This window comes from Myotis yumanensis, unplaced genomic scaffold (assembly GCF_028538775.1).
Source record: "Myotis yumanensis isolate MYYU_CA2020_CCGP unplaced genomic scaffold, mMyoYum1.0.hap1 SCAF_18, whole genome shotgun sequence".
Lineage (NCBI taxonomy): Eukaryota > Metazoa > Chordata > Mammalia > Chiroptera > Vespertilionidae > Myotis > Myotis yumanensis.
This window is the reverse complement of record NW_027223769.1, coordinates 24,655,671-24,682,180: the sequence shown is the minus strand read 5'-3', so window position 1 is coordinate 24,682,180 and position 26,510 is coordinate 24,655,671. Positions and strand designations below refer to the sequence as shown.

General features: G+C 46.6%; 1 protein-coding gene across 1 annotated transcript in view; it reads left to right on the top strand.

Annotated features, from left to right (window-relative positions):
* PMFBP1 (polyamine modulated factor 1 binding protein 1) overlaps positions 1–26,174 on the top strand; it is a 51,708-nt gene extending 25,534 nt beyond the window's left edge. Inside the window, exons 5-20 of the mRNA XM_070398189.1 lie at positions 535–705; positions 1,704–1,814; positions 4,344–4,470; positions 4,571–4,728; positions 6,483–6,723; positions 10,010–10,196; positions 10,360–10,513; positions 11,393–11,560; positions 11,833–11,970; positions 16,715–16,879; positions 17,404–17,571; positions 17,865–18,032; positions 18,864–18,967; positions 19,491–19,565; positions 21,657–21,892; positions 26,152–26,174. Coding sequence (XP_070254290.1) covers positions 535–705; positions 1,704–1,814; positions 4,344–4,470; positions 4,571–4,728; positions 6,483–6,723; positions 10,010–10,196; positions 10,360–10,513; positions 11,393–11,560; positions 11,833–11,970; positions 16,715–16,879; positions 17,404–17,571; positions 17,865–18,032; positions 18,864–18,967; positions 19,491–19,565; positions 21,657–21,892; positions 26,152–26,174 — 2,394 coding nt within the window. The remainder of the gene's footprint in view (positions 1–534; positions 706–1,703; positions 1,815–4,343; positions 4,471–4,570; positions 4,729–6,482; positions 6,724–10,009; positions 10,197–10,359; positions 10,514–11,392; positions 11,561–11,832; positions 11,971–16,714; positions 16,880–17,403; positions 17,572–17,864; positions 18,033–18,863; positions 18,968–19,490; positions 19,566–21,656; positions 21,893–26,151) is intronic.
* The last annotated feature ends 336 nt before the right edge of the window (positions 26,175–26,510 follow it).

Here is a 26,510-nt window from a genome sequence, read left to right as displayed (position 1 = left end):
TGAGTATAGGATTAGTGGAGGTGATCAAAGAGAAATGTTAATGTTACAATGTTTTAGCAAGATAGTACACATATGCATTACTTGTGAAATTTGAAATTAATTTTAAAAGTAGATGTACAAGTAACAAAATGAAAAATGCCCTCAATAAATTGTCAAGTGAAAACACAATTTACATTAGTGTATAGAAAACTTTTCATTTGTGTAGGCAAAAAACTAGGGGGTTTCATATATATACATATATACATAAAAATTTCTGAAAAGATACCCAAAAAACTGGTAACAAGGACTGTGTTGCAGGAGGGGATATGAGTCATAGAAGGCCAAGGTGGAAGAACTGACTTTTCAGTGTATTCTCTCTTGAACTTTATACCATATTTATACCCTTGTTAATTTTTTCCTTTGTGAAGAAAGTTATGATTCACATGTATGAACATAAATTTTTAGAATATAAGTCCAGGGATTTTTTTTCATGCTCACAGCATTCTTAACTCAAAAATTGTGAACAAAACCACCCCTTATTTTTAAATATCCCAGGAACCTGAGAACAAGGGTGATCATTCAAAGGTGCGTATGTACACTTCTCCCTGCATGATTCAAGAGCATCAGGAGACTCTGAAACGACTGTCTGAAGTCTGGCAAAAGGTCTCTGAACAGGATGATCTAATCCAGGAACTTCGAAATAAGCTAGCCTGCAGTAATGCTTTGGTAAGTGCCTTCTTCTAGAACACTTCTGAGACCCAAAACAAAGTCATGAGAAAAGAAAGGAGGGAGAGAGAGTTACCTAAAGTAATCTCTTTCACCAAGACTCCTCAAATGTCTTAAACTTGCCTCTGCCTTTTATTCATATTCTCCATAGTATGCATTCTCCCCGCCACACTAAGTTCAAGATTGTAAAGAGTCATAAAATCCTTCGCACAACAACTTAAGTGCTCATCAATAGGAAAAATGTTAAAGAGATTGAGAAATGATTTAAAAGATATCCACACTAGAGAATACTGTGCAGCCAAGAAAATGGATTAAGCAGATCTGTAAGGGCTATATAGAAGGATGCTTGTGATAAATTGCTGAGAATAAGTTGCAGAATCTCATGTATGGTTCCACTTTTGTTTATCATGATATGGAAGTATATGCTAGAAATTGTCAATTTCTAGTATATAAGGGAAAGTGCCCCTTCCCCCCTTAGGGGAAATGAAAGAGGGAAGAATAAAATGGAGAGCAAATTTTAACTTCTGATTATCAGTGCTTGGGTTTTATTTGAATTATTCTCAACAAACAAGAACAAAAAATTCATGTTTTTTTTTATTTTTAAGCAGTACATACACATTTATTCATTCCATTAAAAAGTTTTCCTTCTTTAATTCTTGAACTTTGAATCCCGTCTTCTGATAGAATAAGTGCATCTTTCCTAATTTATAGCCTCCAAAGAACCTTCATCTGCCTAACAAACTGGACCACACAGAGGTTCAGGAGAGAGTCCAAAATGTGTCCACTGACAAACTCAAGACAAATCACTGTCTATGCCTTAGTGAACCTTGATGTAAGATTGAGAACATAATTCCTGCCCCAGACCCCACAGGAAGTGCATGATGAATTATAATGTTATAAGAAACGTAGGCTGTTAAAAGGAACACCCTGCTAAAATAACACTAGTGTAAACACGGTACATTGATCATGCAGCCTAACTGACTCGGGCTCATTGGCAGGTTCTGGAGCGTGAAGAGGCGTTGATAAAATTACAAGCAGACTTTGCTTCTTATACAGCCACCCACCGACATCCTCCCAGCTCCTCGGAGGACTGTGAAGACATCAAAAAGGTGGGACAACTTTTGCTTATTTGTACCGGGTGGGTCGTGCCAATTGGGATTTGATTCTGAGTTTTCCTGCTTGTTTTTAATTTTTATCTTACATTATATTTTATTTTGTATTTGTGTGACCTTGGTTGGCCCTGCCACATGGATACAGCCAGCATTCGATTTGGGGATTGGATTTTAGAATTACACCTGTCTCTTAACTCACTTCCAACAATCCACCTAAACCAGATAGAGAGTCCTGTTGGCTTGCCAGATTCCTAAGGACCATTCCAGCCTTCTAGTGTCTGGTTGGAGTCGCAAAGTAGCAAATTTGGGGAAAATTATTAATTCAAATTCACTCTCTTTTTGAAAACCTGATTATTTTGGAAACTCAAAGGCATCTCAAAAGTTGATTCTCATAATGAATAAGCATTTAAACCATGTAAACAAATAGTAAGATTTGACCAACCAATAGTCAAAACTAAGTCAGGTCTCCTCCAGATGAGTCATGCCTGAACTTGTGGTACAAGACAAAGCCAGGCACTTGCGGCCATGCTGGGGCACGGGAGGGCAGCCTGCTGAGGCTGGAATGGGGACAGGAGGGGCGGCAGAGAGAGGAGACAACACATATAAGTTCTCTAAGGGGTCCCCAGTGGGGGAGCAGGGACTCCTCTTTTCAGGGCTTTCTGATCCCACAAAGTCTGAGTGAATAAGGGATCAGTATTGAACTTTGGAGTTTCCTCCTTGGACATCTGTCAATATTTATTTTAAAGGTCAGCTCCATGTTATTCACATCCTGACCTGCAATATGGATAGCACTCCTTTTTTATTTTTGTCTGAAAAAATGTCTTTATTTCTCCCTTACTCTCTTACTTTTTTATAGTGGTAAAAAACGCATGACATTAAATTTCCCATCTTAGCCACTTTGAGGTGTACAGTTCATCCACGTTAAGTATATTCACATTGGTGTGCAACAAATCTCTAGAACTTTTTCATCTATATCCACGAGACACTAATTCCTCTTTTAACATTCCTTTCTTTTAATAATCCAGACTTTCCCAAGAAACAGGATATACCTTCCCCCACCATTTTATATACCTTATCCAAAGCCTTAGTGTTGCCTCGATATTCTATTGGGAAGCGAACCATCCACATCTCAGTTAATGCCAGCAGTCCTCTCCCCCTCCACCGGCCTGACATAGACTGGGCCTTGGAGTCCCCGCAGTGCCCACCTGAGTCATATGGTGACTGCCCTGTATTTCTCCAGCTGTCCCCTGCCTTCCTGTTGCAGGCCTCCCTCACTGTCAACTTTGAAGTCACATGACTATCTCTTCCCACCTCCCTTGATGCCCAGACATCTCATTGCTCCTCCTCTGCCATGTGTATATGCCCCTGCCTTCTCTTGGTCACAGCCCATCTCCCTCTCCTTCAAGATAAAAGCCAACGCCCCTACCAAGGGACTACAGTCCCATGTGATGTGACTGCCCCCTAACTCCCTCACCTTATCTCCTGCCACTTTCCCCGTCACTCACTCCGCTGTAACCACATGGACTTTTCCATGTTCTTTCCCCAGGGTCTTGTCATGGGCTACAAAGCTCTTCCCTCAGATACCTACAACATGCTCACACTCTCACCTCCAGCAAGGGGCCCCCTTCTCAGTGAGGCCCCCTTCTGCACAGGGGCCCCCTTCTCAGTGAGGCCAACCAACCCATCCTATTTAATATTGCGACCCCACATACCTGTCCCTGCCCCGTTACCTCCATTCCCCTTTTTGTTCTATTTCTTCTTCCATAGCACTTATCAACTTCTGTTTTCTACAAGTCACTACTTATTATGCTCATTCCCCCAGACCCGTGGTCAGAAAACTGCGGCTTGCGAGCCATATGCGGCTCTTTGGCCCCTTGAGTGTGGCTCTCCCTAAGCCTTAGGAGTACCCTAATTAAGTTAATAACAATGTACCTACCTATATAGTTTAAGTTTAAAAAATTTGGCTCTCAAAAGAAATTTCAATCGTTGTACTGTTGATATTTGGCTCTGTTGACTAATGAGTTTGCCAACCACTGCCCCAGACGGTCAGCTCCATGGGGGCAAAGATTTGTGTCTGTGTTGTTTGCAGTACCTGGGACAGTGCCTGGCACATGGTATATGCTCCATCAATGACACTGATTGTTATAGGGAGGAAGAAGTGGCTTCCTTTGTACACATTCAATGTGAGTGTGAGAAGTCTGCCATATCCTTTTTTTAATTATATTTTTTTAATTGATATGTAATTGACAGACCATAAAATTCACCATTTAAAGTGTTTTATCAGTGAGTTTGAGTACATTCACAGAGTAGGGCAACATCGCCACTAATTCCAGCACATTTTCATCACTCCAGAAAGAAACCGGTATCCATGAAGAGCCACTCCCCATCACCCACCCCACCCCCAACCCCTGGCAACCACTACTCTGCTTCCTACCCTCCGGATTTGCCTGTTCTGGACATTCGGGATTTTAGAAAGCGTTCTTCCCCCATGTTCTCACCCTGCCCTGCTCTTTTCCATCTTTCCAGATACTGAAGCACTTGCAGGAGCAGAAAGACAGCCAGTGCCTGCACGTGGAGGAGTACCAGAACCTCGTGAAGGACCTGCGCATGGAGCTCGAGGCCGTGTCAGAACAAAAGAAAAACATCATGAAGGGTACACTGGGGGCCGGTGGGCTGTGGCCAAAGGGTGGGGCCCCAGAAGGAAGGCAGAATCCGCCTCTAAGCAGGAAGCCCTCTGTCTGGCCCCGCTGTAGAAATGATGAAGTTGGAGCTGGAACTGCACGGGCTGCGGGAGGAGGCATCTGCCCACATGGAGAGGAAGGACAAGGAGATCATCATCCTGCAGCTTCGGCAGCAGGAGCTGCAGACGCAGTTCACTGAGGCCCAAAAGCTCAGTTTGAAGAAAGACACGGTGAGGCGAGGAGCTCTCTAGTCGGAACTAGCAATAGGGCGGGTGTGAGGCCAGGCCTTGGCCAGATAGAGCACGTTCGGCAATTCTGCACCCACTGTGAATGCTTAGGGAGCATCAACACATGTACGATGTGTACAATTGTCTCTTCAGGCCCAGAGACATTCTGAGGACTTTTTTTAGTACTTCTCATACCACATAATAAATAAATAAAATAGCATTACCTTAATAGAGATGTTGCCTCTGTAAGAAAGAGATTTGTCCCCAGCCCTGCAGGGCAGAGAGTTTGGGACACACTTGGCATTGTTCCTTTATGCTTTTGTTCATGCTTGGTAGTGGAAAGAAATAATATAAAATAATAAATGTGTAGCCTAATTAAGAATATGAAGTGAATTTCAATTTTTAAAATGACAAATATCTTAGAATATGCAAATCAGGCATTTTGAAAATATTCAGGGAGCGCTGCCCGAAAGGATCTGTAGTTGCCAACATAAATCAAGGCCCTGGAGAAGCCTAGGAATGAAACCAAGGACAAAAGCTTCGGTAGTCAACACTATCCAGCTCTAAACTTGATCAGAGCCAGTAGAAATAATCCAGTTGGTTGACTGACTGGTCATCCACACCTCCAATTTCAAGGTCCAGAGGCGATCCGTCAGTCAACATAGAGGCACGTGGAGAGATGACAGCAAGAAGCAAGGCATCTGGATAGACAGCTTTGAGTCATTCATATATTTACCCAACAAATATTTTTGAGCTCCTACGATGTGCCAAGCACTGTTCTAGGCACTAAAAATATTATATAATTGTGCACCTGAAACCTATAAAATTTTATGAACCAATGCCACCCCAATAAATGTAACTTTTACAATAATTGTTAAAAAGAATATAATAAAACATGCAACATCCTTACTCTCATGGAGCTTACATTCTAGTGTGGAGAGACAGACAATAAACAAACAACAGAATGAATATGTCAGGTACTGATAAATTCCTAAAATAGCTTGGTGGCTGTTTTATACAGGGTGGTCAGGGAAGGCCTCTCTGACAAGGTGGCATTTGGGAAGAGAGTTGAATGAAGGGAGGGAGCCACCAGGCAAAGGTCTTGAGAGAATAGCAAGTGCAAAAGCTCTCAAGTGGAAGGCCGCTCGGCATGCCCTAGGAGACCACTTGTTGCAGACAGGGTTGGTGTGGCAAGAGGTGAGGTCAAGCTAGTAGCCAAGGACCAGGTCATGAGGCATAGCATCCTGGGAGGCCTTTTTCTTTTTCTTTTTTTTTCTTTTTTTAAAATATATTTTATTGATTTTTCACAGAGAGGAAGGGAGAAGGATAGAGAGTTAGAAACATCGATGAGAGAGAAACATTGACCAGCTGCCTCCTGCACACCCCCCTCTAGGGATGTGCCTGCAGCCAAGGTACATGCCCTTGACTGGAATCGAACCTGGGACCCTTGCGTCTACAGGCTGACGCTCTATCCACTGAGCCAAACCGGCTGGGGCAGGAGGCCTTTTTCTAAGTGAGGTGGAGCCATGGATGGTTTTGATCAGAGGCATACACGATCTGACTTGCGTTTTTAGAGCCACTCCCTCACCTCCCCTCTGATTGGTGCAGTGAGGGGTGGCAGAGAGCTAAGGTAGGAGGCTACTGCAATATCCAGGCATGAGAAGACGGTGGCTGTGAGAGGGCTCCAAAGAGTCTCTGATTGACTTTGCCCTGCCACTGTCAGGCCTTCGTTAGCATTAACGCGTTGCTTTCCTCAGCTCCTCCAAGAGAAAGATGAAATGCTGCACGAGCTAGAGAAGGAACTGACACGGGTTCAGACAACCCTCCTGAAGAAAGAGATGGAGTTTGAGAAGCAGCAGCTGATGACGACAGAACTGGAAATGACCCTCCGGGGGGTGAAGCAGAACACATGCCAGGTGGAGTGTGGGGCCCTGCAAGCCGAGATCGAGAAGCTGAAGGACTTCCTCGAAGATGCCCAGCAGCAGCAGAGGATGGCTGGTGAGGCCCCAGCAAGCGCTGCCCACCACACTCCCAACACACGGGGCTGGAGCCCCTTTCTCTCTCTAAATGGCCATCCCCCTCTGCCTCCCCACTTTCTCACTTCAAGTCTTCCTTTGATCTCGTCTCACATCTCAGCCGTTGCTTCATTCACCTCCAACCTCACCTCCTCTCTGGAACCTTCACCACATAGCAGGCGTTCCGTTTGGGAGAGTGAACTGCCCGCTGTTTCCTTGGCGGTTCAGATAAAGACCCTCTCCTTTCTCTGCCAAGGAGGGCAGGGCTCTGTACTTTGTTTCTTTGCACCACATTCCTCTCCATCTTCTCCAGAACTTTTGTCCCACAATTCATCTCTTCCTTCCCTGTTTTTGTTTTTAATCCTCACCCGAGGATATTTTTCCATTGATCTTTAGAAAGAGAGGCAGGGAGGAGGGAGGGAGGGAGGAAGGGAGAGAGAGAGAGAGAGAGAGAGAGAGAGAGAGAGAAATATATCAATGTGAGAGAGGCACATCGACTGGCTGCCTCCACCACGTGCCCTGACCAGGGCCAGGGATCAAACCCACAACTGAGGTATGTGCCCGTGACTGGTGTGCCCGTGACTGGGAATTGAGCCCGTGGGCCAATGCTCCAACCACTGAGCCAAACCGGCTAGGGCTCCTTCCCTAGTTTTTTTTTTCTCTCTCTCCCTTTTTTGGGGGGTGGGGGGACCGCCAAAAATTCTCTTCTGTGCAGCTTGCACTATGGATTGTGTCCTTGTTCCACTGCTTTCTCGGAGGTCACCAGGAACTTCCTGCCTTGGACACAGGGTTTCCTAGGGAGTGATAAAAATTATCTAGAATTAGATGTTGATGATGACTGCTCACCTTTGTGAGGATGCCAGAAACCACTGGACTATACACTTTAAAAGGGTAAATTTTGTGTTAGGTGATATAGAAACTAAAAAAAAAAGTAAAAGGTTCAAAGCCAGGCTTCCTCACCCTCCTCTGACTCTGTGTGTCTGTGCTGTGGGCCACCGTACCTCATCAGGTGTTTCTTAGCTTTGGAGACACAACAGGTCCCACAAATCTCATCATTGTTTTCTCCCCCGACCCTGCTCAGAATCACTCATCCCTAAGACTCTGCCCTCTTCCTCTTCTCATTTCCCTCTACCCTTGTTCTTCAGTGAGCGCCTTCCTCCTTGGAGCTGCATTGCCTTGCAGATGACTCCAAAGCCTAGGCACAGGCCCTGATTTCACACCTGTGACCAGTCTTATTTTTAGAGACTAGCTCCCCCTGGGCAACTCACCTTCCCCTCTAACTCAACATTCCTCAAACTGAACCTATTCTCTTCCCTGCTTTAAAATTTTTTTTTCTCCCTCCTTACAAGGTGTATAATTATTTCCTTAGTGATACCACCTTTCCTCCAGTGTCCTAGGCTGGAAAATGGAGAGGAGACTGATGTTTAAAGTAGAAATGATAGTAGAAAGTGTTGGAAATGGGGATATATTTGGCATAGAGAAACTCCAGTAAGCAGCTTAGTGCCCGGTGAAGGCAAGGACGTGGGCTAAAGGATATTGCCGGAAGTCGTTCTCCATTCTAATCCTTCACACTGTTCCTAAAGTACTCTTTCCTTCACGTCCAGTCCCTGCTCAAGAACCCAAAAATCAAGTCCAAACCTTTCTCTCAAAGTCCTTCAAAGCCCCTTCTAGTTCATGCACTTCCTCAGCTCTGTCTCTCAGAACTCCTACCCAGTTTCCTTTCAATCACACCAGTCTCTGCTCATACTCTTCCCTCAGGCCTTCCCCTTCCCTTCACCAAGCATTTACTCTAACATTCCTCTCACCTGGAATTCCCTTCTTCTAAGGTGCAGCCCTGCCTCTGTTCCTCAGTAAGTCCACCTCCAACGGTCCTTACAGTGACGTGCTTCCTGAGTTGACAGTCTTTGCAAGTTTAACATTACAGTGCTGTCTTATCGAGAGGGGCAGCTATGGTTCCCTCACTAGACTCTAAGCTCCTAGAGCAGTGGTCGGCAAACCGCGGCTCGCAAGCCACATGCGGCTCTTTGGCCCCTTGAGTGTGGCTCTTCCACAAAATACCACGTGCAGGTGTCACGTACAGTGCGATTGAAACTTCATGGCCCATGCACAGAAGTCGTCTTATGATGAGAACCTGGGATCATGCATAAAATTAAAAACAACAAAATAGCCCTAGCTGGTTTGGCTCAGTGGATAGAGCGTCAGCCTGGGGACCGAGGGGTCCCAGGTTCAATTCTGATCAGGGGCGTGTGCCTTGGCTGCAGGCACATCCCCAGTGGGAGGTGTGCAGGAGGCAGCTGATCGATGTTTCTCTCTCATCGATGTTTCTAACTCTCTGTCCCTCTCCCTTCCTCTCTGTAAAAAAACAGTAAAATATATATTTTTTTAAAAACCCAACATACAAACCTGACTTACCCAAACTTTCCAAGGAGATGCAAGGCCATTGTTCACATTCGTGTTTGTCAGTCATTGTCATGATTTAATTTCATGGATATTGTAAAGTAAATTGTAAGGAATTTAATTTTATCAATAAATATCGTTATTAAGTATGATATCAAGTTTTATTCAACGTACCTATAGTTTAAGACTTAAAACTTTAAGTAAAGTTTATTAAGTTAATTTTAGGGAACGTTGTGGAGTGAAAAAAGATATAGTGTCGAGGATTGAGAAAGGTATGTTGAGATGGTTTGGACATATAGAGAGGATGAACGAAAGGAGATAGACGAAACAAGTATACAAGACAAGTGTGGATGGGAGAGTTGGAAGAGGTTGACCTCAGCAAACGTACCTCAATCAGATTGAGGACGGTTTTAGCAAAGGCCAGTTTAGGCGTACCCTAATTAAGTTAATAACAATGTACCTACCTATATAGTTTAAGTTTAAAAAATTTGGCTCTCAAAAGAAATTTCAGTCGTTGTACTGTTGATATTTGGCTCTGTTGACTAATGATTTTGCCGACCACTGTCCTAGGGGGTCAGGGCACATGCCCAAGGGCAGGATGAGTTGCATAAGATACACTGAGCCATGCCTATCAATTTGTTTCATTTTAGTCAAGAAGGAGACCACAGCTGAAGGGTAGTTGAAGACAGATGATTTAAAAGCGCTCCTTGAGAGCGATAACGAAATGGAGAGAAATGAGGACAGATGGGAGATGGAAGTAGGTCCCACCATGAAGGAACGGACTATTTAACTGGTCTGATTTGAGAGTCTGCTCTTCACACATCCTTCCTTCTCACGAGGACATGCCCCTGGCTTGTCTCCTGTCTTTGCAGCTCAGGAAGCAGCCCAGTACAAAGAGGAGGCGGCTTTGGCAAAGACGAACCTGGAGGATTCCCAGAGGAAACTGCAGAACTGCATTCTCCTGGAGAAGCAGAAGGCCGACAACATCCAGGAGCTGCAGAGAGAGCTCCAGAAGCTGCAGGATTCCCTGGTGTCCGGGGAGGAACTTGCATCCAACAGGTACCACAGGTTTACCTCCAGAGAGAGGCTCCGACCCTAGTGAGCCAATCAGGACACAGCGGGCCACTGCCCCGGAGTGGGATCGCGAGCCCCGTGCGGCCAGCTCACAGTCCACCCGCACAGACCACAGCCCGTCCTCCTACTTCCTGCCATTTTGCCTTAGGAAACGGATAGAGGAGCTGACACTGGAACTCTCTGGGACCCTGAGGAAGCTTGAAATTTCAGAGAAGGAAAAGAGGCAGTTTCAGAAGACAGTGACTGAGCAGGAAATGGCACTAAATGAACAGTTAGATCGTATCAAAACACTACAATACCAGGTATGAAGGGCAAGTCGGCTGCCAGCTCAGGCATTTGCTCTGTTTAACATTAAATAGATTGGTTTTTATTTGGGCAGATGGCACCACCGGTCCATGGCAAATGAATTGTCCGGAATTTGTGTTAGAATGCTAAGCCAGCCAGTCAGCTCCAGTTCCCATGACCAATAATAAGTATTTTCAAGTGCTAGGCTTAAAAATAGTCAAAGGACAGCTCTAGCTGGTGTTACTCAGTGGTTAGAGCATCAGCCTGCACACCAAAGGGTCTCAGGTTCTATTTCTGGTCAAGGGCACCTACCTGGGTTGCAGGTTCATTCCCCGGCCCTGGTCAGGTGTATACAGGAGGCAACCAATTGATGTGTCTCTCTCACATCAATGTTTCTCTCTCTCTCTCTCTCTCTCTCTCTCTCTCTCTCTCTCTCTCTCTCTCTCCCTCCCTCCTTCCCTTTCACTCTATCTAAAAGCAATGGGAAAATATCCTCGGGTGAGTCAAAGGACAATGTGTTGTTGTTTTCCTAGGATTCAAAAGCTATCCTTGTCAGTTAAGTTAGTCTTTGATCTCTGAACTGTTCTTTTTGTCTTTTCTCAGATTTTTTTAAAACTTTATTCGCAGAGGTTTTCTGTGGCAAGAGTTGGTAATTGGGAGAGAAGGTTGTTACTGTGGGAGCTGGTTCTATAAATAAAATAAGTTGGTATATCTACTTGAAAAAATGTAAAATGTTGCTGAACATCAGAGGAAACTTTTGCACGCTAAATAACCAGGGAGTTGTCCTTATATTTGTTTCAGCTGCTCTCTGTGTACAATTGTCTGAGTTTGTTTGTGTGCTTTTCCAAAAATACACAGTCTAAAACTGTCTTTCAGTTCAGTTTTTATTTTCTCAGCACAGGGAGCTAACCAGCACCAAAATCACTCTAGAAGAGGAGCTTAAGGAAGTAACAAGGTTACTAGAGGAGAAACGGGAACAATTGAAAAAAAGTAAAGAACAGGAGACGGTGATGGAGGTAGAGATTGAGGCACTCCGACAGGAATTAAAAAAGAAAGAAAAGATGGTAAGAAGGAGAATCTTGGAAGACTCGAGGTCACGAATACAGGGCCAGCCATGAGCCTAGCCAGGCTTGTTGGGAAACGGAGACAGTGGGTACTCAGACAGACCTCAGGGAGGAGGGAGGGAGGATGGGAAAGGCAAGTGAAGAGGCGAGGGAAGGCCTGAGAGACCACAGAGTGCAGAATGGAGCTGTGGGTAAGGAAAGGAGGAGTGGGGTTCTATAGGAATCTGAGGGTAACACCTCTTTTCTGGGCTTGTTCTTTAATTGGGGAACAGTCAAAAGAGACTTTGCAGAAGTTGGAGGAGGAAAATGAGAATATCAAAGCACAGAGTAAGCGATATTCTACACAACTGGAGTCCTCTCTCGGCAAACAGAGCTCCTCCCAGAAAACCATCCAAGAGCTGAACAATGAGGTGAGTAGACAGAAACCCCACGGGAGTAAGAGACTTGGACCCTGTGTCCCTTGGGCTGAACCGGGCTTCTAGCTCTCCTCCACCACAGAAATGCGACTCCCTGCTGGGCCCAGGGCATCCTGTGGGACCCACTGCTCCACTCTCCTCCTCGAAGGGGATGCCCCTTCAGTGCCCAGTTGCGCAGCCAAAGAAATGTTTCTTCCACATGTGGAAGGTCTTATTTACAAACATCTGGTGAAGCTCCCAGACTATCTGGGCTTTGGCATCAAGTCCTCCGCTGTTGCATTTGAGACCAGAGTTGACTGAATCCATTGTTTGGGGCAATTTGCTAGGGAACACTTCCAAAAATAACAGCAAAGCACAAAAAGGGGATGGGAGAGGAGATGGTTATGTTTCATTACACAGATAAAGGTGACAGAAAGGAGCAAACGGCACCTAACATACGCGAGGCACGGTGCCTGCTTTCAGTCATCATTTACTGACTGTCGACGTAGGTCCTTTACATGCCTTCTGTCTGCTCTGCTCCCAACAAGACATGCAATACTATGATCCTCGGTTTACAGGAAAAAGAAAGGCTGGGCCTAAAGTGTCTAATTAGTACGTGATAGGATGGACCAGTATTTGAACCTGGATCATCTCAGTCTAACATCTAACCTCTTTTCTCTTCATCCTGAATGGCAATACTTTCCCCAACTGAATACACTCCATCTTTCTGGGCAAGAAACAGAACATCTTAATAGGTGGTCTCTTGGGATACAAATGAGAGACCAGCAGCTCTGATTCCTTTACAATATTTTTTAAAGTTAATTTTAAAATACTATGACTATTCTAAATGTAGGAACAGCACTGCCACATGGAACTTTTTGCAATGGTGAAAAGCTCTAAATTACATCGGTCTGAGCTCTAAATTACATCTGTCTAATACTACATCCACCAGCCTAATGTGGCCACAGAGTGCTTGGACTATGGCTTAGTATGACTAAGGAACTGATTTTATAATTTTACTATTAACTAATTTTAGTTTTATTTAACTGCAGATAGCCTAATGTGGCTAGTGTCTACCATGTTAGACAGCATAGAAACTCATGTTTCTGGAGATTTTCCCTCCAGGGATATAAATCTCTCCTTGACTGTGATCCAGAGTTGCGTTCTGAGTCACTCAAATCCCCGAGGAACCTCTCTGTAAATAAGGAATACTATCTAAGTATTATATGGGCCTGCCATTACATTTGCCAAAAGAAAGAAAGTCATGTCAATGTGGAAGTAAAAGCACTAATTTCAGAATTCTTTTGGTGGCAGTCAGGAGACTAGAGGGTTTTCATGTATGTGTAAGCACGTTTCACTTTTTAAAAGTATGCCCCAAGTATGGTAGACTTTTTGAATCAATTGAAATAGCCACTAGAAAGAGCCTTAGTTTTGCCCAGCCAGGTGTGGCTCAACCGTTGAGCATCAGTCCAGGAACCAAGAGTTCACTGGTTCAATTCCCGGTCAGGGTACAAGTCTGGATTGTAGGCTTGATCCCCAGTGGGGGGTATGCAGGAGGCAGCTGATTGATGATTCTCTCTCTCTCTCTCTCACTCCCTCTCCTTTCCTCTCTGAAATCAATAAAAATATTTTCTTTTAAAGAAAGAGACTTAGTTTTGCATTCTAAAATGTATTTTTCTTTCATCAGTATTCTCAATTTTAAAATTTCCCATCTGAAGTCAAAGCAATATATATTGAGATCCTTTTCATCTGTGATTCTAGACATTTTTCTACCATATATATATAAGCCTAAGCAACTGTTACAAGCAAACAAGCCGTCAACCAGTCGTTATAATGCACAATGACCACCAGGGGGCAGACGCTCAATGCAGGAGCTGCCCCCTGGTGGTCAGTGTGCTCCCATAACCAATCTCCTGTGGCCCCTCCTCCCATCCCTGGCCGGCCAACCTCCTGAGGTCCCTCCCCCCAGGCCCCAATCCGGGGGTGGGGGGGTGGGCAGCAGGCCAACCTCCCACGGTTCCTACCCCTGCTGACTGGCTCCCCTGATAGTTCCCAATAGGGGGGCCGGCTAGCCAACCTCCCAGTAGGCCTTGATCACCGGCCAGGCTGAGGGACCCCACCCATGCACAAATTCGTGCACGGGGCCTCTAGTCTATAATAATAAAAGTATAATATGCTAATTAGACTGGACAGCCGAACGACCTTCCAGACGACCTTCTGGACGAAGCCGCAGCTGCAATGGCCAAGGCACGCTGCCATGGCTGCAAGGGCTGAGCCCCTTGCATGAATTTCGTGCATCGGGCCTCTAGTATTTTATAATTAACTAGAGGCCAGATGCACAAAATTTGTGCAAGGGACTCGGCCCCCATAGCCGCAGCGGCTTGCCTAGGTGGCTGCCTCAGCCCTCACAGGCCCAGCTTCATCCAGAGGTCACCTGGTCTAATTAGCATATTATGCTTTTATTATTATAGATTACTGTTAAATACTAAGGAAGCTAATTTATTTTTATTCTATATTTGCATATCTTATTAAACTCACTTATAAGCAGTAGTATTTTTTCAGTTGCTTCTCATGGATTTTCTAAGTTATGGTTAGATCATTTACAAGCAACAATTTTCTAAACCTTTGTAACATATATTACTCATTTTTCTTGCCTTATTGCATCAGATATTACCTAAAGTATGGTGTTCAACAGTAGCATCCTTTCTTGCTTTTCATGTTAATGGAATTCATGTTTCAGTCTGATATTCCCAGTAATGCGCTAAATGAAATTAATCAAGTGGGCCCATCCTTGCATCCCAAGTATAAATCCTGACGGTGTGTATCTATCACTCTTTCAATCACTCCTTGGAATGTTCTAAGAAGTGAAGTAAGGCCAGTAATATAGTAATCAAGAAGGATATTAGTATAGGATGAGAGTAGAAAGATCGGTAGGGGTAGACATTGTGGCCTCTGTTAAGAAATTTTGGGTTTTATTCTAAGAACAGTTGATAGACATTGATGAAATTTCCTCAAGGGGCAGAGGAGATGATTATTTGATCTGATTTCGGTTTTCAAAATATAGCTTCAACTAATGTGTGGAAATGGATTGGGGAGGGGGTCAGTTTGGGAGTGAGGAAACCAGTTGGGAAAGTATTACTATCTAAGTTAGAGTGTTGTCAGTTAAGACAGAAATCAGCAAATTCAGGATATGTTTCGGCAGTAGAATCAACTAACTGCTGAATAGAGCAGGTGTCTTTAGACTAACTGACAGGAAGTGAGGAATGCAGGATGACTTAGTGGGCCTCACCTATACAACCATCCAGGTCTAATGTCTTTGGCAAGGAGAGAGAGCAGATCTTTATGAGAACTTTTCATTAAAACCCTTTGATTCTTTAATTTTATATATGTATGTATATATAGTATTTTTAGTATCTTTTCCTAAGCTAAACCACTCATGTTAGAGAAGTTTAAGATAAAGCTTCCATTTCAGTGTCTAGCATCATTGTGATATTTTGACCACCTTTATTTTTAGTGTCTCACCTCTATGGTGACATTTCTCAATCCGGCCACCAATTATCAAGAGCTTACGGTGGGTTGTAATTTCTCCAGCAACTCCCCTGGTTCACTGTGCAGACCCAGTTGACTCCATGGTTTTCCAAAGTCTCCACAAACTATACTTTTATTTGCAGAAGACCAAATTATTCCATCTTTAGGATTAACTTCACACACCCCCTCCCAGATAGGTAAATATAGGGGCAAAAATACAATCTAACTCTTCTCCCATTCACTAGTTCCTAAGGTCAAAGATACTCAGAATTCCACTTGAAAAAAACAATAAACTTCGAGCACTGAGCAGTTACTGAAGAAAACCCAAAAGAGTTTGTCCCTCTGTGTGTGAGGCCACATGGAGAATGCAGTGTACAGGGATACCAAAAAACAGAAGTCAGGCACATGAATTTCTGAGGTCTCCCTCCTGCTTCCAGTCTTAGATGTCGATCCTATACTTAAAGTACAGAATAAAATGACTAATTACTTAGCATCTTCACGATCATAACTCACAGCTATGTAGCATTTATACCTTACAAAGCCCTTTTTACATCCCATTTGATCATCACAAAAACTCTGTGAAGCAGTTGAAAGTACCCCGATTCACAGAAGAAGAAACTGAGACTCAGAGAGATGAAGTAAATGACAGAACCAGGACCTCAACATAGACCCTCTAACTCCCGATCTCAGTTCCTTTTAACTAGCACGAATACTCAAGACAACGTTTAAGACACGGACTTCCGTTTTTAAATATACTTCTGCCAGGACTATGTATTCAATGCCTCTCTAATTTCAAACACTGCCCAATGCAATATTTCACTCAGTCCAAGAAGAGTAATATTTACTGAGCACCTATTATGTGCCATGCCCTGAGCTGTAAGCGAAGAAAGCACGGGCAGCCCCATTTTCATGGTGCAGTAAGTCTAGTGAATTATGTCAGGAACAAAGTGAGGCATAGTGCACACAACTGAGATACTGTATCACGTCTCCCATCCTAGAAGTGGGCGGGGCATGCTAACCAGAAGGGGAATGGTGGGGAGAGGAGTGCAGAAGAGCCTGGAATGGCAGCTCTTCCTTTTACAACAAGGAGGTGGAGACGGGGGCATTATCTCACACTGCTCTATGGGCTAGTGCAGAGGGAGGAGAGCCCAGTGCTGCTCCTGTTTCCTATGGGCACAGAGAATGCCTCCATAGCCATGAACCTTGACAGTGATATTCCCCCTCCCTAAAGGTCGCCTCTCAGAAGGAGACCATAGGGTATCTGCAGGCCCAGCTGGACAAGGCTAAGAATAAAGAGCAGCATTATCAGCAGACCATGGTCAGTAAAGAAGTCTATGAGGAACTATCCCGGAAGTCAGCTGCCTGCCAAGACGACCTGACGGAAGCTCTCGAGAAGGTGGGCCACGCCCTGTATCTCTAGGACAAAGACATGTCCTAGCAGTGGGAGAGGCATAGAAACCAATTTCCTACACTCCTGACTGTCCCCGAGGCTCGTGCAAACCCTGGCATGAGCTGGGATGTCTGTCCAGAGAAGGCCTACTTCTTCTGAGTAAGGGTTTTGGGGAGGGTTGGGAGGAGCAAGATGGAGGCCAAACCTGATACATCTTTCTGCCCATGGGTGACCCAGGGCAAGGTCCTCCCAAAACCTGGATTATCAAGGAAATTCATGCCCCATCCCTGTGCTGACCATGTCTGATCCATTCATAGGACTAAAAAGAGAGGGAACAGAGGAGGGAATGTGGGATGCAGAAAACCAACTACTGTCACTTCCCACCCTCTGTGGGACAGTAGGAAAGTGACAGGGTGTCTGCCGCCCTCAGTAGAGGACAGGGAGGGTTGGAGCCCTGCTCCATTCAGGGTTCAGCAGAGAGGCCCCCAGGGCTCTGACAGCCACCTCATCCCCTTTGTCTTTACCTAAAGCTCAACCACTCGATCACAGAGACCAAGAGCCTGCACCGAAGCTTGATGCAGGCCCAAGATAGGAAAGCTCAGCTGGAAGAGGAAATCATAGCTTATGAGGAGAGGATGAAAAAGCTCAACATGGAATTAAAAAAACTTCAAGGCTTCCATCAACAGAGTGAGATAGAGGTGAGGAGCAGCCTGGGGCTCAGGCTGCCTTCCTGTTCCAGGTCCCCGAGGTCACCTCTTGCACCCACAGCTATTTAGCACTGAGCCATAATGGGTTCCCTCCCCTTGTTGGGTCCTGTGAGTTGAAGGCCAGGAGCCAACGATCAGAGCAGCAGCGCCCTCTGCTGGCCGCCGGCAATAAAATGCCCCCTAACAAATCCCAGAGCTGAAAAAGGGCCCTCTGGCCTGGTCACAGGTCTCTGGGGTCAAGGCGGCAAGCTGGGGTGTCCTCCTCACTTTGCGCCCCTGCGCAGGTACATGCCTTCGACAAGAAGCTGGAGGAGATGAGCTGCCAAGTGCTGCAGTGGCAGAAGCAGCACCAGTGTGACCTCAAGATGCTGGCCGCTAAGGAAGAGCAGCTCCGGTCCTTCCAGGAGGAAATGACCGCCCTGAAGGAGAACCTCCTTGCCGACGAGAAGGATGTAGGTGCTCCTCGGCTTGTGGTCACTTCTTCCCAGTCCCTCCCAGCACTGCCTCCAGCCACCTGGATACCAGACAGCCCTTGGGGAGGAGAGGGGAAGGCGAGGGGGGAGGTGCCTGGGAGCAAGGAATGACACCTGCTCTATTCAGCACGAAGCAGGGTGTAGGTGCTATAGCATCTGTGTCGGCCAAACCATCTTCCTGTGGCTTTGTTGATAGAGATATTGAGCAAAACAAAAGCCCCATTCCAGGGGAGCGAGCATGCCCTCTCCCTGTCAGGTACACCAGCCGCCCCTGACTTAGAAAATCCACTGGGCAGTTTCCCTCCAGAAGCCATTCTGACGCTTTTATTTTCCCTGCAGTGGAGTCAGTCAAGATCTTAGGGTGTGATGTGCCCCGTGCCTGGCACCCTGAGCGGTGAAATTCATGGCAGGAAGCCGTAGGATACCTTGGGGTGGCCTCAGGCCCTTGGCTCCAATTAGGGGGGAAAAAAAAAAAAAGACATCTCTTCCTCAAGATATTTTTCCTTCCATATTAAAAAATTGGCTTAACCAAAATTTTTTTTTAGAACAATAATGCCTTTGGCCTGAAAATCATTGTAAGTGTACAAGTCTACTTTGTCTCTACTAGAAACGGTGGCTGCTCAGAGGTGGCACCTTTGTGTGGGTGCAGCCTGGATGCTGGAGGTGGTGTCCTGCTGTGGCAGTTCCAACTCTGGCCAGCAGAGGCAGTGTTTCTTCTCCCAGGAAGAGAGAAGAGGCCTGCCTGGGGAGCAGGCAGGTGACGGGCCCATGCTCCCACCCCTTACCATCTCATTTTCTTCTCCTACAAAGCCCTGTTGCCTGCCCCAGCGGCCTGTGCTCAAAGACGCCTGCAGGCTGCACCGAGAGAATGATCAGATCATGACCAACATGGAGCAATGGGCAAAAGAGCAGAAGTAAGTAAGGAGGAAAAAAATAAGGCCAGGTCCCAAGGCCTGGGCTAAACTGAGGACCCATACATGTGCCAAAGAATAGCCTCTCTCTCTCTCTCTCTCTCTCTCTCCCCCTTTCTCTCTCTCTCTCTCTCACACACACACACACACACACACACACACACTGCCCTTCTGGGAAGCTGACCCCATCTCGGCCCACACCCAAGGCTTGGGGGTAAGCTAGAGGGCCCTGCTCACGTAAAAGAGAAGCAGCTCTGATGGGTGCTTCACTGCGGGTCAGATTTCCTCTTCCCAGCCTGGGGTCCGGCTTCGCTGCCTAGATCCCTGACCTCGCCTGGGATCACAGGGAATCTGCACAGGAGTTGAGTAGGAAGAGTCCTCTTAATTGCCAGGGGCCAGGAGGGCTCCAGCTCTGGGGACTGGGGCCCCGCGGAAGCCTTGCTGAGAACACCCAATGTCCCGTGTAGCCAGCCCATGCTCTGCTCACAGGGGTCTGGGAACTCTTTTCTCGTGGATTTTATTACAGAGTCGCCAATGAGCAACTAGGAAACAAACTCCGTGAACAGGTCAAATACATTGCCAAGCTGACTGGTGAAAAGGAGTAAGTCATCCTACACCACCCCGGCTGCTGCTTGGGTCCTAAGTAGAAGGACTGGCCAGGAGCCAGGGCTGGCTTTCTCACTGGATACGTGGGTCAGACCCCAGGAAAGGCCTGGGACTTTGGAAAGACCCCAAGTCCTAACCTCATCTGTGAGACCTTGGACACATCACTTTACCTCTTAAGGCCATAGCTGCGTCGACAATAATAAAAGGGAGTTAATAGTCTCCACACGCCTTTCCACTGTCACTTTCTGTGACTCTCTGAGGTCAGAAATGCTGAGAACGAAACGGGCACAGAAAGCAGACTGTGTTAGTGAGGGTGGGGGCCAAGCTGCTGTAACAAAGATCTCCAAGTGGAGGAACATAGAACAGGGAAGGCACAGCTCTAGGAGGTGAGAAGTCCAAGTTGGTGGGGTTCCTCTGTCCCACGGGGTCATTTGGGGACCTAGTTCTTTCTACTTGTTGCTCTACCCTCCTCTGGGCCTTGCTTCACTTTCATGGTCAAACCTGGATCAGCAGCGAGTGGCAGGAGAGGAGTGTTGGAAGTTCGGGAATGGGGGAAAGATACGAATGTCTAAAACTGAGATTTCAAAGGGGATGTAGTAATAGGTACAGACAGGCTCTAGGGCAGTGCTTCCCAGGCTCCTGCTAGACAACACTTAGAACGTGATCGCATTGGTTTGGCACCTGGAAGGGCCTGGGATGGGGTTGCTGTGACCAGTCAGCAGCTGCCCCAGACCCTGCACCCAGAGCGGAGGTCTCTCAGCACATCTAGAACCCATTGTAGAAAGCTCAGTTCCGGGCTGTGACCTAGAGAGGGCGCCTGAGTGGAAAGAGAGGACATCGGAAAAAGGAGGTAGGGACGGAGGTATGACTCGGATAGGAAGTACGAAATGTTGGAAGACATCGGGGGTGCTGACAGGAGTGGGCCAGAGAGAGTGACAGAGAGCCAGGGGCATGGCGACCCCACCTGCAGGCCCAGTGGCACGTGGAATGTGGCGACCACGTGAGGAGCTGCAAGGGACTGGCTGTCGTCAACTCTGGCCAGGTTTACAGAGAGCAAGAGGGCAAAGCACGAGCCCAGAGAGGAAGTTGAAGATGAATTTTTTATTTGATTTCCTTTAGAGGGAGAAAAAAAAACAAACATGAAATTTTTTACTAGGATAAAAATATTTTCTGAAAGGGTTTAACTAAAAGAAACATTGTCTGAATCTGAGGGTAACAGAGAATGTCAGGCTTTTTCTTATATTGCGTCAGGTTCTGATCCTCTCTTCTATACAGAACTCATTCTTGAATCTCTTTGAAGGAAAACCATCTTCGAATAATAATAGCTCCACTGACATGTACTAAGGCACTAAGTGCTTTACATGTGTTAACTGAGGCGGATGAGGAGAGGAACTCACAAGCTAAATAACTTGCCCGTGGCCTCCCAACTAGTAAGCGGCAGAACCAGCATTCCAGCCTGGGAGGTCTGGTTCCTGAGCCCTTGTCACCCTACCCTCCACCTCAATGTGGAGAAATACAACTGTCCATATGAATAACTGCCATGGATCGAACCGCAGGAAATATGTAGAGTTATCTTCCCCGCCACCTGCATTACAGCCACCATTTTCTCATTGTAAAAGGGGGATAAGTTATTCGCCCGAGCTCTCAAACAGAGCCGGATCCCCGGGGTTCCCTCCTTTCAGCAAAGGGATGTGAAAGAACTTGGACTCGGGCATCAGAACAAAGTCCAAGGCATGGCCATGAGAGACCGAGGACACGTGGTCAGAGTTGTTGGTAACAGCCTTCTGGCTCTTCCAATCAAGTCTCTATCATTTGTCACACTCAGTTGTCCCCATTTAACAGATGAGAAAACAGAGCTAGAGCTGAGATGACTCCGTGGGTCTGGAGCCACCCCAACCCCAGGCCTGGCCTCTTCCAGGGACACAACAGAGGCTCCATTCCCACAGAGCATGTGTGAGAGGGCTCGCTCTGGAAGGAACCAGGCGCCCATGTCTCTCCATTCCGGGGTGCCTTTCTCTGTCCTTTCCTGTGGGGAACCGAGGAGCTGACGCAGACCAACACCCACCTGTCCCCTTCCCTTCCCCAGCCACCTCCACAATGTAATGGTCCATCTGCAGCAGGAAAACAAGAAGCTGAAGACCGAGATCGAGGAGAAGAAGCTGAAATCCGGGCACCAAAGGTTATGCGCGAAAGCACTAAACTCGTGCAAAACAGAGCCCACACAGAGGAAAGGGTGTGGCAGCTTGGACTGGAGGGGGACGACCCAGAGCCTGAGCCACAGAATGGATGTCACCACGTTTGCCGGGACTCCGCTCTGCTCAGGTACGTCCCCCATTCGTCTTTTGCTACTTACCGCGATGTTGTCTTAGTCCCATGGGTCAAAAAGATAGCAGCCTGATACTATTTGTCAAGAGATTACTAGATTGTGAACTCAAAAGGGAAAAGAGAACAAGTCAGGACCAGAGGTCATTGTTTCCCTGTCTGTAGACAAGGCTTGTTCTTCTCACTACGAGTCTTTGCTGGTACCGAGTGCTCGTGTCTCAGATCTGTCCCTTACCCAGACCAGCTGGAATTGTGGGGACTGAGAGCAGCAGGATAGGCATCTTCCGCCTGTCGTGTGTTCTGGGAGCCACACGAGAGCGCCCTGTCCCCTGCACAGCCATCTTTTCTGCCACACAGACTCCGTCACCCTGAGGAAAATCACAGTGCAACAGAGCGGCCTTCCTCGCACAAGGCCAGTCCTGAGGAGTCGCCTCATTAATTTCTCCTCAAGTCAAGACTGTCGCTTCCTCCCGATTTCCTCAGGTTCTTCATGTTGCTAGAACCAGCGCCTTCCCCTGGGCATCATTCCCACACGTTTCTGAAGACAGTGAGTCCCCATCCCTCCCTCTCGGCCTGGATCAGCTCCTATGAGAACATATCAAGGTCCCAGCCTGTTTTGCAATATGCTGATGTTTACTGAGTTTTGTCCACTTCCTGCAGCAGAGGGAGCCTTGGCCCCTTACCACCCTCTCCAGGCCCAAACTCTAAAATAAAGACATGCACACAGCAGTCCCGGTGAGCTCCTGGCATCCTGCAGACATCTCTGTCCCCTCCAGCCCCCAGCAGTGTGGTCACCGCTGCTTTCCCTGGATTCTAATGAATACAGGCCTCTTTCACATGTATAGGAGTTGTCATTCCCACAGCGAGCTTCTGGATTCGTTTATAAACCAACCAGAGAAAACTAGCTCCTTCTTTATTCTTTCTATCTCTGTCTAGAATTTAAGAAGAAGAAAAAATCTAAAAACCTTAAAGAGCAAAGTAATCCTGAGGTGCAAAAGAAAGGACGAGAACTAAGTGATGCATTTTCCAAATGGAGGAGGGAGAGAGAGCCATCTGCTTCCTCCCTGGCCACCACACTTCATTCCTCCTCTTAACAGTTTTATTTTTCTCCCCAGCCAGCTCAATACGAGTAAAACTCCATTATAACAAACTCCAAGGACAGCTAAACCATTTTGTTGTGGTAGGATTTTGTTAAACTGAGTACATGTCTAGAATTCCTATTTCTAATCTGTAGGAAATTGAGAGAAATAGCTAATAACGTAAAGTAAAGAAGTGAAAGAGCTTGCATTTCTAGGTGGAGGGGAAGGGAAAGCGAAGGAAGAAACCCACTCGTTGGTAGTTCTTAAATCATCTCCCCCCCACAAGCCAAACAAAGGCCAGGAAAAGTCACTGCATATGGGGACACAGGGTGCCCTGCCAGAGCAGCGGGCGGCGGGCGCAGGCACATCTGGTCGTTTCTTTTGTGGTGGGTGTTGTCTGCTTACGCTCTTTTGACTGTGCTCCCCCATTTGACTTAGGATAAGGATTTGTTTTCTAAAGAAAACAAAGGCGGGAAAATCTGGTACTGATAATAGCTTCCTACTTCTAGCCTGTGGACCGCTTACTTAAACAAAAGTTCAGTGTCATTAAAATTCCCAGTACAGTCTACTAAGAGGGCATTTTTTGACTTTATTTTACAAAGAGGTTTTCTACATGTTGGTGAAAGGGACAATATCTGGATACTTTGAATATGTGCATTTTTTCAAAGTTGCCTTTCACTTCCTGTGGGGTGATTACACCAGGCCAAGCAGGTAGCAAGGGAGTTATGGGGAGCAAAGGCGCAGTAGAGCCAGAAAAACATGGTGATGTCACCCAGCCGTCCGGCCTTCAGACAGGACAAAGGGCAGGGAAGCTGAGTGTTGCCTTCCTATCATTCTGTAAGCCAGAGGTGGGGAACCTTTTTTCTGCCAAGGGCCATTTGGATATTTATAACCTCCTTCAAGGGCCATACAAAATTACAAATCACCCCTAATGCCTTGGCAGGGCCTGACCAAATGATCTTGCAGGCCTTACAGAGCCCGTGGGTCAAACCTTCCCCAACGCTGCTAAGCAATAACCAAAGTTAGTTCCTAAAAATAGTTTAAACAGCTGATATTTTAAAAACACAGTTTCTGTATGATACTGAATGATGGACACACGTCATTCCACGTTTGTCCAAACCCACAGAATGTGCATCACCAAACGTGACTCCTAATGTAAACCGTGGACTTTGGGGGAGTAACGATGTATAGGTACATCTAGAGCAGTGGTTCTCAACCTTCCTAATGCCGCGACCCTTTAATACAGTTCCTCGTGTTGTGGTGACCCCCAACCATAAAATTATTTTTGTTGCTACTTCATAACTGTAATTTTGCTACTGTTATGAATCGTAATGTAAATATCTGATATGCAGGATGTATTTTCATTGTTACAAACTGAACATAATTAAAGCATAGTGATTAATCACAAAAACAATATGTAATTATATATGTGTTTTCCAATGGTCTTAGGCGACCCCTGTGAAAGGGTCGTTCGACCCCCAAAGGGATCGCAACCCACAGGTTGAGAACCGCTGATCTAGGGTAACAAAGATACACTCCATTATACTCTGGGGAACGTTGATGATGGCAGAAGCTGCGCTTGTGCGGGAGCAGGAGAAATCTCTGCACCTCCTGTTCAACTTTGCCATGTACCTAAAACTGCCCTAAAAAAATAATAGAAAAGAAAAAATGACTACAAAGCTAGGACTTAGCCAAGGGGATTATAAATAAAACTAGATGCCCAGTGGACAAAATCCATGCACTCAGGGGGTTCCCTCAGCTTGGCCTGCGCCCTCTCGAAGTCCGGGAGCCCTCAGGGGATGTCTGACTGATGGCTTAGACCAGCTCCCTTAGGGCGGCTGTGGAGGCGGGAGAAGCTCACGCCCGGCTTCTGGCTTAGCGGCACTCCCCCTGTGGGAGCGCACTGACCACCAGGGGGCAGCTCCTGCATTGAGCATCTGCCCACCTGGTCATCAGTGCATGTCATAGTGACCAGTCATTCCACCATTTGGTTGATTTGCGTATTAGCCTTTAATTATATAGGATAAGAGCTTCAGCTACCCAGTGGGAGGATGCCACCAGATTCTGATACCTAGGACCAGCAGAATCCTGTGTAACAGATCCTCTCCACCCCCCAGAGTATAATTCTCTCCCTGGGCTAAAGGGGCCCAGAGCAAACATCAGCCCCTCAGCCTGCTTCCTTACTGAAGGGAAGAGGGAGCTCCCTGAACCACCAGGTTGCCACATACACACTTGCCATTTGAGCCTCCTCTACACAGCCCGACTGAGGGGGAAGCCTCCTGCCATGGACAGAGCCTGGCAAGCAAGCTCTGGGGTCCCCAGAATGAGTCCCCTATCTCAGCCCGAGACCCTCAACTGTTGACATATCCAACGTGTCTAAAGCACCCAATAGGCATTCAAGGACAGATGCACGTGACTGATACAAGCAGGGGACCCCTGTAAAGACAGTGCAACAGCCTTGCTGCTCCCTCAAACCCAGAAGTCTGAAGGGCAGTCTCAGGAGTCCACTTCAGGGCTGTTGTCACAGAAATGCTTTTGTACCTCTAGGAAAAGACTGCTTATCACCTAAGGCAGTGGTCGGCAAACTGCGGCTCTCGAGCCACATGCGGCTCTTTGGCCCCTTGAGTGTGGCTCTTCCACAAAATACCACGTGCAGGCGCGCACGTACAGTGCGATTGAAACTTCGTGGCCCATGCGCAGAAGTCGGTATTTTGTGGAAGAGCCACACTCAAGGGGCCAAAGAGCCACAGTTTGCCAACCACTGACCTAAGGGAATGATGGTAGGAATCAGAGCATTAAAGCTAAAAGGAACTTACAGGTGGATCTGAATGGACAGGATCTGCCAACCAAAAAGCATTGGAGACACAGGTGCAGACTCTTAGGCAGCCTCAGGTAGAGCTTTGGGGAGAGGACCTCCCCACATCTGGGGGCACCCAGGTGTGCCAAGTGTCCCTCGCCAGGTGTTCTTGCTTTTAAACTAGAAGGTGAGATTGGACCCATGGTTTTCATCACCTCTCCGGCCTCAGTTTTCTTCTCCAAAGAACCTGAAGGTGAGTTGTGACTCGTCAGAGCCTGTTAATAATAAAGCCACGAATTGAAACCTCAATCTTTTTCCTTTTCTGTTGCATCCCAAGCCCAAGTGTGTAAATAGATTACATCCCAGCTTACTTCTCTCCACAGAGCAGGTAGACAACTTCTGCTAGCCCTTCAACCCAGGGCCAAGATAGAAGCCTTCCCAGGCAAGCAGCCAGAAGCCCTCTCTTCACTCCAGAGCTGCGAGAAGTCAGTTTCACCTACATTCCCAATAAAGGCGGTTAGAGGTAAAAAAAAGAAAAGAAAAAAAAGAATGGAAGTAGAGGTGTAGCTGATGCTGGCTGGTAAAGTCTGGCTTCCAAACTCATCCTTAAAATTGATTTAAATTTTAACCTATAATGAGCTATAACAGATGGAAATTCAAATCCCAGGAAAAGAGTGGGGAAGGGAGTGGAACTGAGTCAGCAGCGTGAGCCATGCACCTTGGGCTCTGGCTGAGCGCTGGC